The sequence below is a fragment of the Benincasa hispida genome, chromosome 9 (genome assembly GCF_027475165.1).
Source record: "Benincasa hispida cultivar pf3 chromosome 9, pf3_genome.v1.1, whole genome shotgun sequence".
Classification (NCBI taxonomy): domain Eukaryota; kingdom Viridiplantae; phylum Streptophyta; class Magnoliopsida; order Cucurbitales; family Cucurbitaceae; genus Benincasa; species Benincasa hispida.
The window spans coordinates 42,381,838-42,393,450 of NC_143486.1; the positions used below are offsets into that span (position 1 = coordinate 42,381,838).

The following is an 11,613-nucleotide window of genomic DNA, read 5'->3' on the forward strand; positions in this document are numbered from 1 at the left end:
TGAGCTTTATGCCTGAAAAACTATATAATACTGTTGTAAAACAATGAAAAGTTTTCAAGACATGTACGCTCAAATTATTCAAGGACCTAAAATCTAACTATGCAGTGAATTTAGGAGGAATATCTAATTTAAATAGAAGTCAATGTAACCTTATATACAAATAATCTATTGACATGTTTGGGAATGATTCTAAAATGGTTAAAATCACTTTTGTCATTTTTCAAATGACTCAGAAACTGCTTTTAATTTTTCAAAATCAAATTTAATAGTCTGAAAATATATTTAGAAGTGTAAAATTAAACATTGAATTGATCTTGAGTGATTAAAAATGTATTTCAGAATGATTTTAAATATGATAAAAATGATTTTAACAAATTCAAACATATTCCTACACACGTACTATTTCAATTAAGACTATAAAGGAAGGAATCAGAAGTTGACCTCGAACATGAAAAGTGGTTGATCAACTCCTACCTCCTGGGATGCCTTTAATGAGAGACTGCTGCCAAAAGCTCTGTTCCCTGTATGGTATGTCATGAAAGAGAAAAAAAATAGCACAAAAACAAAAACTTCCTTCCTCTACCATTAACTCACTTGTCATATTATATACACTAATATGAAAATGGGAAAAACTGCCCATAAATTAATGGAAAGAAAAAAAAACAATTGGAAATATGACAAAAGGAGGTGAAAGGATGAAGAAACTGACAGAACAAAGAAATGACTAAAAGGTGACCACTTTCCTTCCCTCTAATTTACCCACTTGGTCACCAAGCCACAATATCTGAGTGAAAATGAGCTTTTAATGGGCTTTAACATATATATAACCTACCAAACTTTGTGCAAAAGAGGAGAATTAGCTCACTCTGAATCTGAAGATTTGTCAGAGGCATCTTCCTCCAACTCTCATGGAGGACTTGGAGAAATTGAGGATTTTTCAGTTCCACGCACATTATATTTCTCGTAAACTTTATCACGATTTTCTGACCACCAACTCTCTGCTTGGTGCTCCCCAAATCGTCTCCGACTGCACGTAAATTTGCATCAGTAATAAACATTTCGTTGATTTAAGCAATCAAAGATGCAGCTTAGATCAAAACAACTCACTACAATCCAAAGCATTGTCGTAACAGATATCTGAAAACTATCGGAAACTTCATCCTTGAATCATAACAAACTTTGTTTCATTGTTCTGTTTCAGGAAGAATTAAGCCAATGAAAACTACCTTTTTGTTTCAGTTCTCAAAATTTAGCTATGATTTCAAAATATACTTTCAGAGTAGATTAGAAAACAAAGAAAAATGATAATATATATAAGCATAATTATTAAAAACAGCAGACAAAAAAACAAAACCATTATCAACGACCCTTCATTACTAGAATATTATGGTTAGAAAAATTTTGTGCCTATTGCATGGAAATATTAAAAATCTCACTGTCCAAATTAGTACACAAGCTAACCATCCTAGGGGTCTTAAAGGTTTCAAAAATTGTTCCAAATATTTGCAGAGGATGTCTATATAATGAAATAAATCATCTGTCCATTAAATATTGGAAAACGATAATATTTTTAAGAAATGATGGAAGGTTATGCAAATTCCCACATGTTTCATCCATATTTTTTTTGTCTCCGAAGTTCTATCTTGAGGCCTAGCACCACCAAATGAGTTCCAAAAAAAAGAGGGATTACCTGAAGCGCACACGTTTAAGATCTCTAGTTCCATTACGAAGTGCCGTCAAAGTTATGTAGACACCAGGTTCATATTGCTCAATCCATTCAGCCTCAACTTGATTGTCATTTCCTGGCAATGCAGAACTTCTTGACCTTGTGTTACTCTCACTATCCAGTAAAGGACCCGAGCTATCAGGTCCCTCTGACATGCTGCTGCTGCGGCGGCTTTCCCAAACCCCTCTATTACCATAAGAGAGTCTAACATCTGGATCGTCATCTATCCCATCTGAGGGAAATCGCCCTGGCTCTGAGGCTGAGTTAGTTTCATTACTTGCAGGGAATTCTCCAGATGAATTACCTAGACCTTGAATTCCGTTACTCAAGGAATAATCAGTTGCAACTGAAGAAGCCAAGGACAAGGAGCTGTGTGAATCTGATTCTGAAAGACGCTCTCCATTGGAAGCTAAATGGTGGGCACCATTTTGCTCCATTCCATTTGGAACAAACAATGGCCTCATGTTTTCAGAGTCATTAATTCCAGGAAGGCCCATTTTTACTCCATCAGGTAACCTTTCGGCCATATGTTTAATCTGGAAATAATATTAGAACTTGATGAGAATTACAGTAGAAGAATGTGAAGATGTTAAGTTCCCATAGAATATTTCTAAACAAAATAATGATCACTGGTTGGATAAGGATTGTCTCAGTCAGAAAGAAGAAAAATGAGAGCAGAATAAGTTTATTAGCAAAATTAGCCATCTGAAGGAACCTAGTTCTCAAAATTTTATTCAGAAATTTTTCTTGTTATGCAAACTATACTCATACACACATACTCTAATTGGAATCCTGATGAGTTTCTTTCTTTTGTATCATAATACAATTTGACAGACCAACAACCTCAAGATGCCATTTTTGGACCAAAAACAGTTCATGCATAACAGTGAAGGTCAAAATAGACCATCATGCTTCATGAAAATATAATAATGATAAAGCATAGAGGCAAGATACTCAATAGTAAAGATAATGACTGCATATCTGAGATCAACCTGAGCAGTTAGTGATGTAATAACTTCTTTTGCCGCTTTGGATTTAGCAGATTCCTCTGCAGCCAATGTAATAGCTTCTTGTGCTTTCTTCTCTGACTTCCTAAGTTCTGATTCTTGAAGTTCACATCTCTTCCTCAGGCTCTCAACCTAATGGTTTAGAGAAAGATAAACAACCCAATTAATTGCCGTCCAGATTTAGCTATAACAAGCTACGTATCCTTTCCTTTTACAATTCGAAGTGAAAGGAAACTGACAAAACAAGGAATTAGGTCAGTACCTGTGCACGCAGCATTAGAACCTCTTGATTTAAAAGTTCGTTTGTTTTCTTCAAGCTATCCGCTATACCTTTGGAGAAGGAAAGTCCTGATGCTGTAGGAACAGGTGTAGCAGACCTTGGCGGACTAGATCTCCTTGACAAAGGTGACACAGATCTGGAATTTACTCCATTAGCCATAGGAATTGGCTTGGGAGCTAGTCTCCGCATATCAACCGTGTTTGGACCATCTTTGAGTTGAAGAAGAGTGTGTGCTTGAGTGGGGCGAGCAATGGAGAATGTATCTGTTCTCTTCCCTTGCTTGGCAGCTTTACTATCGAGTTGTTTTATCAGATCCATATTTGAAAGTGCTGTTTTAGGAGGTCTTGTGTCACTTTTGTCCAGCTTGTCCCTGTTCTCACCTGACAGGCGGGGTACAGCATTTTTCCGGTAATTAATTCCAGATTCTGATGCCTTGCTCAATTTGGCATAACAAGAATCACATACACGATAAGATTTCCTAGGAGTAGGAGCCAGTGCAGCTCTTAATGCTTTTTTGGAACTACACGAGTGGCAGTGCACAAGCCCACAGTTGTAACAGTTGTGCCTCTTTCTTGTGAAACCAAATGCCTGTCTACAAGCAGAGCATTGTGACTGCTCTGTACCTGACAATGATTTGTGTAGACAAATAGCTGCGGAGTAGTTCGAACCACAAGCAATGATTTTGACATGTTTATCCTTCAAAGATTCAACCAAAGTTGGTGATTTCCGATCCTCAATGTCTCCATGGCCTAACCTCCCATTTGCACCCTTTCCCCAAGTATAAACCTCATTTTTGGAGGTAAGTACCATCACGTGATATGCACCACAAGCAACCTCTTCAGCACACTCCCCGGAAAGTTTATCTTCCACCAAACATGGTTGCTTTCCATCAGCATGGGGATTTCCAAGTTGACCATAAACTGAACTTCCAACTGTGAAAACTTGTCCTGATGTTGTCAATCCAACAGTTATGCTGTGACCACAAGCAATTTTATGAAAATTGTGGTCAATTAGTGCAGGAACACACGTAGGTTTAAGCCGGGGTTCCTTGTCTCCATGTCCTAAACGATTCTTATCACCATCACCCCATGTAAATAATTTTCCTGATGAGATGCTGGTACTAGATTGTGTCATAATAACTTCAACCACAGCAGCAGTATGCCACACTCCACATGCAACAGCAATTGTCCTCAAGCCTGTTAAGGATTCCACTTCTCTCGGATATGAAATGCTTTTTTTGTCACCATGACCCAAAACCCCAAAAGTACCATCGCCAAATGTGAATAGTTGCCCCATAGATGAGAGCAATGCTGTATGCCACGGACCACATGCTACAAATGCAATTTGAAGCCCCTCAAGAATACCTGAGATTCTCTTTGGCATCCAATGGCTGACATCAGTTCCATTACCAAGAAGCCCGGCATTATGTACACCATCTCCCCAAGTATAAAGTTCCCCGTCCATAGTAACAGCACAGGTATGGAACTCTCCACATGCCACAAGATCAACTGTAGTAGCTGCCAAGGCTTCAACAAGGCGAGGTTGTGTTACATCCTTCCCCATTCCCAGGCCAAGCCTTCCTCCAGACTCCTCACCCCATGTAAACACCTCCCCTTGCCTTGTGACTATGGCAGAATGCCTGACACCACAGGCTATATGTTGTGCATCTAGAACAATATTGGACTCCAGTGGCTTTGGAAGTAGAACATCTGTCCTTGAGCTCATGTTAATAGCTCTATCAGCCCCAGGCTTCATAAAATTATCACTAATAACCTCACCCCATATGTATATATCTCCTAGAGCATCACAGTCATCTGGTGTAGAGCCATGACTGGAGGAGCTAGGAGCACTTGAAACACTTACTCGAAAAATATCTGAACTAGATCCTTTCGCTTGCATATTTGTCTGGTTCAATGGTACATGTGACCTTGTAGGGTCCTCAGACCTAACGCTTGCTGGAGATTTATTTGGACTAAAACTAGCACAGACCTCAGGAGAGCTGATATCTCTAGCAACACTATTGCAGCTGTCACTTGGGCTACTTGAAGTTAAGTCACTGTTGTCCTGAAATAAATCCAAGAGCATTGATATAGGAATACACAAGAAAACTTTATAATGACTTTTTATGGCATCAGCACCTAAAATTCTGAACTTAACAGCAAGAGAAGTGACAGTAACTAAAATATTCGACTCACTCATACAATACAAATGCGATAAATTTTGCCAAACATCCTAGACCCAATGGCTCAATGACACAGATCTTCATTTCATACAAAAAGAATATTTAACATCTCATGAACATTAACGGACCAACAATTATAGAATGTCAGAAATCATTGGATTTTCAAATAAAATATACATAGGTTTGAAAAACGTCCAGCTCATTGGATTTTTAATACCGAGACAAATGCAGAAAATTTTGGACAGCATCATAAACCCACTGACATAACAACAGTACCAACCTCACTAATGAATGACAACGTATGTCCCATCATAAAAGATTAATGACAGTTTTTATTAATCATTAGTACAGGAGCAGAGTTGTTATCAGAGAGTCAATTATAATGGTCTCCATGAGCTTTCCAAGCTAAAATGTGCAAATTGTTTAACATTATTGAACACATGGAGCATGCATGTTTAACTATTAAACAATTCCAAGTAGACAGATTACATCTTGATAGAGGCCTCCATCATTCCATCCATCAATCTTAGAACGCCCACCATCACCAGAACCTATTAATGCTTTCAGACCCGCTATCCAAATTTCAGCCTCGACCTTATCCTTACAAATCTGAAAAGCCAGAACATATTGAAATTACATAAAAAAAAAATAGAAGCAATGACTGCTGATTACAAAAAATAAGATTGTTCATCACCAACCAGATCAAGAGATCGTTTTCCATTGTTGTAAATCAGAGAAAATGACAAATAATCCTTCTCGGGTCGTAGATATCGTTGGAACACAGCCTGACACAATTGAAGTACACATGTATCAAGTTTGACCACTATCATCAAAAAAAAATTTATGTGAAGAGTGAAAAAAAAAATCATAGATCTTACAGTTCTTTGTCCAGGAATAATTCTTGATACAGAAGCTAATTTCAAACTCTTTTCACCAGAAGTTGAAATCCAAATTAAAGATAACTCATCCTGCAATTTCAATTAACTGAAAATCTATAACTGTGATAAACACGTCAGATAAGTCATGGCAAAGCTACATGCAAGCATGAGCATATAAACCAGACATCAAGCGTTTTGATTGACATTAACCTCAAACGCTTGATCTCTACATAGATTGGCTCCAGTATCAACAAATATTGCATTTAAAAATATTCATCCTCAAGTGAAATGAAAACACGGTTACTTTTACAATAAAAAAAAGTAGATATAAGAAAAGGTGAAATGGAAATCAGATTGGATAAGAAATTCAAAACCGTGCAAAAGGAAATATCAAGACAAACAAGCCCATGTGGCCCCCATATTTTATGCATACATATTCTGTTGTTTTTCAATTTAAAAGATGAAAGAAAAAGAAGGAAATATCTCTTAAATGTTCCAATGAGGCAAGTTATCATTGCTTCCAGTTGATTATACTTTAGCACAAAATTTGATTACTATTTTTTTGCTTCCCCCTTTAATTCTTTTGGCTCCTATGATTTTCAACAAATTGTATTCTTCAAAATTCAATCTACCAGTTGCACATTCAATAGTTTTCTTGGGAAATCCACTGGCCACCAACTTTCACGAGGCAAACCATTGTTCTTTAATGATTCAACACTTGCAAACTCTCCCTCCAGGAAACTGATCATTGCCCTCCAATCACCTCTTATAACTACCAATTCACCCATTTTAGATGCCACTTCTCCTTCCTTCTTACACTTCTTCCTTTGTGGTTTTCTACTCCTTCCTTCTTGTACTTCTTCCTTTCTAATTTTCTAACTCAGTTGTTCATGTTTCAGATTCCTTCCCAAATATACAACATCCAAGGTAAGAGGGTTTTCATGAAATCTCAAGGTTGTTTCATCAGAAAAGCTTAAATGAACACATTCATCTCTTCCAACCAACAATCTTGAAGAGTGGCTTACTACAATTACAACACGAATCTTCCATTGTTTGATCTCTATGACAATTTTGGCCACAATCAAACAACAAAACTTATCTTTGATCCCTATGCTTGTTTCCAAGCACAAGTATGTCGATAGTATTGCTAGCACATTGTATAAATAGCATCGAGTGATCATAGATGAACAAGGAATAATAAAGATTGAGATTAAAAGCATTACCCTTCTCAACAAACCAACAGTCATTTTCAACGATAAAGATTAAGAAAAATCATATTTTATCTTTACAGTTAGTTGAATTATTCATATTTAATTTTAAATGTTTAATAGTGTCATATTAAAGTTTGAACTTGAATACTTAGTAAAATTAACACTCTTCACAGGAGAATTGGCCTAAACTAGGGCAGTACTGTGGTTTCGGCCGGGGGGAGGGATTATTTAGGGACTTTAGCTGGCAATCCAGGTTGTTTCCCACTCAATACTAAAGCTTATTCCCCATTGTCTCATTGGCCAACCTTGACCCCTGTAATTTTGAGATTCTATCTAGTATTCAAAGTTTGCCTCAATTTCTACTGCTCTAGCGACCCACACCTTATCAATGATTTTCCTCTAGATGTCGAGCCAGCTGCAGTGCCTTAACACAGTTTGTGGAGCAACTAACTTTGTGCTTGAGTGGTATTCCATTCCTAATTGAAACTCATCTATTGATTCTTCAGCATCAGTAAATTCAAACCTCTATTATTGTGGGTGACTGGGTGCCACTGGCAGTTTTTCTTTTTTTTTTTATTGACATTTTCTATCGTAGTCTGATCATTTTAATGCTGACTTCGGACTTTCCAAAACCACTCAATTTTGTGGGTGGATTTTTTTTCTTTGTGGATTTGAATATGTTTTTGGTTGACTTAAAGGTGTTTTGTTAGTTAGATATATGATTTATTGGTTTGCTTATAAGAAAATTTCGTTGAGGATGAAATTAATTTTATCATTTATCCAAATATATGATTCAATTTGATGAAACTAAAATTGACTTACTCATCAAAGTAAGAATGGCAGGCCACAAATGCAGATAACAATTTATTTAAAATAAATAAAATAATTAAATCAAACTCACATTAGAAAGTCTAAATGGACAAAATTTTGGTTTCCCTTTACGACCATACTTGAGGAGTTGAGAACCCTTCTTCAAAGCAATTAGTGCCTGCAAATTATAAAAGAATAGGAGTAAAGAGTCAAAAGATTGTAAGCGTAGACAGCGTTAGTAAAATTAAATGCAAACCACAGTACTCGAAACTAATTAAGTTTCACAAAGGTCTTTTTCTGATAGTCATCAACTTGAAAGAGATTGCACTGACATTGCAGCAAACATGAGATTTAAAAGAAGTTATCACCTGCAAATATCAGTTCATTTTGACACGAATGACTAGCAAAACAAACCATTAAAATTCAACACAGCGAGTAACTGCCCGTTTTATTTATTTATTTATTATTATTATTATTATTTTAGTTTACCTTTATGTGCATTCTAAATTAATGAAGAAGCAACAAACGAATATGAACAAACGTTTCTGATTATTATATATTCTTTAACTTTTTCCTTCCCACTTTTGGCAGGACTCAAAAAACATTACTATTTAGGGATCTGAAATCCATCGTATAGTAATCACAGGTGCACAATTCCAGGAAATGGTTTCGGAAAATTCGCAGTACACTATGAGAACAATTTCGGCTCTAAAGAATGTCTATAAGTAACGCAGTATAGTTCAAATAATCGAAAAACAGCAGCAGTTACGAAACCAAATTGGAAGGTAAAATTCCCCTAAACTCGGAACAGTACACCAACAAGCTTCAAAATGAGAAGAAAAAGATAGAATTCAAAGCTAAACCACAGAACTCTGAAATGTTCCCACACTAACGTCGAATGAAAAATTAGAAATCGAGACCTGCTCAGTGTCACGGTTGGCATTCCCGTAGCTAACAAGATCTGCCATTCCATGTGAGAGATTCACCGAACATCCACCACCCTCGCCGAAAAGTAGCCTGAGCTCCGGTCATCATCTACGCCGACTACCTCATCCATACATGAACATCGTCGATTACAACACACACAAAACCATCTCTCTCAAGGAAAACATCATTTCTCCCTTCCTCCTAAGCTTCCAGATCTATCAATCACCTGCAAAAGCTAAACCACAGCATCTCCATTCCAAGTAAAGCCAAACCACAGGACATCTACTCCAACTCTCCGGCAAAGAAACAGAGATTTCTGCCGGAAAAGGAAGAGTATGACGGCAAACCGCCGGGATGATAGGGGAAAAAGAGGATTATCGGACGGAAAACGTGCTGACGACGGAGCTCCGGCGGAGAGGAAAGAGAGAGGGAGAGGAGAGAGAATCAGAGTCTGAAGTTTGTCAAACAGGAAAAAAGTACAGAGTCAAAGACGAAAACAAAATTGATATATTTAAAAATTGTTTTAAAAAATATTTTTTAATTAAAGTTTTGTTTTTTTCTTTTCTTTTGGTTGCTTTGGCATCGACTGGGAGCGGAAAAAGGAAACAAGAAAACATTTCCAAAGTAAAGATAGTGGAAATTGTTTTTTTCTTAATTAAATAAACATTTGATAATAATAATATGAAAAAAAAAATACTTTTTTTATCTCTAGGTTTACATCTCCATTTTGTTTTGTATCTACGTTCAAATGGTTGTAGTTTAATTTTGATTTTGATTTCAATTTAGTTTTTAAATTTGGTTAAGATTTGAATTCTGTTTCGATTTCATTTTAAAATTTTAAGTTTTATATTTTTAAATTCAATTTTTCACTAAATACACATTTTCTTTCCATATTAATATTGATTAATTAATTTAAAATAATAATAACTAATTAAAGTTTACTATTTTTTATCATTATCAAAATTAAATTTAAATTTTCACTCCATACTTATTTTAAATTTATAAATAGGTATTAACGTTAATGATTAAAAATGAATATTTAATAAAAGGTTGAGGTTTAAAATGTAAATTTTGAAATCTAGAAGAAAATAAACTTTAAATTTTAAGAGTAAAATAATAATATTTTGAATTTTATAAACTAAATTGAAATGTAACTCAAAATTTAATAATCAAAATTTATAGCATTTAAAATCTAAAGATTAAATAAAAAATAGGAAAAAAATATTTCGTTTCCTAATAAATGGATTAAATTAAAAAACAACAATAATAATATTATTTACGTTGGTTTGGGGTTTGGGGGAGGGAAGCACGTTGGTGAGTGAGATGAGCTTTGGTGAAGGATTTTATGCAATGTGGGCCCAATAATAATTATTGATTATATTATTTTGAAAAAAGTGCATTGTATAGGTTTCAATTTGGGTTTATTTTATTTTATTTTTAATTTCATCCAACTAAACCTAAGACTTTTATATATATAAATAAATATATATATAAATTAAAGACTAAATTATTTTAGAAAAAATGAAATAATTTGATAATCACTCCGAATAATTTTTTAGTATATTTTAATCGATTTTTATTTTAAAAAATGTTTAAATAAAAATGAATTTTTTTTTATTTTTATTTTAAAAAATGTTTAAATAAAAATGAATTTTTTTTTGAAAAAAAAATATCAAATCAATCCAAACCGTCTTTCACCCTATATAAGAGCAAGTTTGTTGCTTTTTTTTTCTAAAATTATCTTCTCAATGAATCACAAGATTTCCGATATGTCATGTAATCAATGGAGTTTCATAAAAGACAATTCAAGAACTTAATTTTGTTAAAATAGATAATTTCGAGGGATTATTATGCAAATCTTTTAAGAGGTTGTTATTGGGGGTGAGGATTATCATCCAAATATAATAACCACTTCTCTTCCATTTGCTACAATATTTACTATTTTTACCTTCATTATTTTTTTTATTATTATTTACTACAATGGTTACTATTTCCTTCTCAAACTAAAATAATTTACACATCAAACATATACTATTATAATCAAACTAAAATATATAATAATCATGACTATAATAACTAACTGCTCCCTTAAGATATTTTTGTTTCATAGATTTTATCATGATTTTTTAGATATATATTTAATATTGTTGATTGTTTCATAGGATTTCACTATATAAAATTTAAGATATTATTATTTATGAAACTTTAAGATAACCTGAGTTATCTAATACCTTTTAGGTGGGATTTTTAGTTTAAAAAATATATATATAACCCAATTAATTCGTTAATATTAATTAATCAACGACAATTATTAGTAATTGTTAGATGTTATTATATTACTTGGACTTGAAAATTTTAATTAGTACATTGATTATTATTATTATTATTATTTGCAAAGATCTCGAATTGCAGTAAAGTGCACATTGGACCTCATAGCCTAAGATCAAGGCACAATCAAAAAACAAATAAAGGAATGAAGAAAATAACAAACAAAAAACCATCTAAGCACCCACTACTCAAGACAAAAAATCTCAAGGAGAAGAGCCCTCTCGAGTCCCCTTGATAGAGGCTCCAAACCATTTAAAACAACAA

General features: G+C 34.3%; 1 protein-coding gene across 1 annotated transcript; it reads right to left on the reverse strand.

Moving 5' to 3' along the window:
- Positions 1 to 552: 552 nt before the first annotated feature.
- Positions 553 to 9,532, reverse strand: LOC120085917 (PH, RCC1 and FYVE domains-containing protein 1-like). Its single transcript, XM_039042228.2, has 9 exons — positions 9,015 to 9,532; positions 8,186 to 8,272; positions 6,074 to 6,163; positions 5,894 to 5,980; positions 5,685 to 5,804; positions 2,996 to 5,077; positions 2,719 to 2,865; positions 1,691 to 2,262; positions 553 to 1,027 (listed from the first exon to the last, which is right to left on the reverse strand). Exons 1-9 carry the CDS (start codon positions 9,060 to 9,062, stop codon positions 907 to 909), a joined length of 3,354 nt encoding a protein of 1,117 aa, XP_038898156.2. The 5' UTR covers positions 9,063 to 9,532; the 3' UTR covers positions 553 to 906.
- Between the last annotated feature and the right edge of the window lie 2,081 nt (positions 9,533 to 11,613).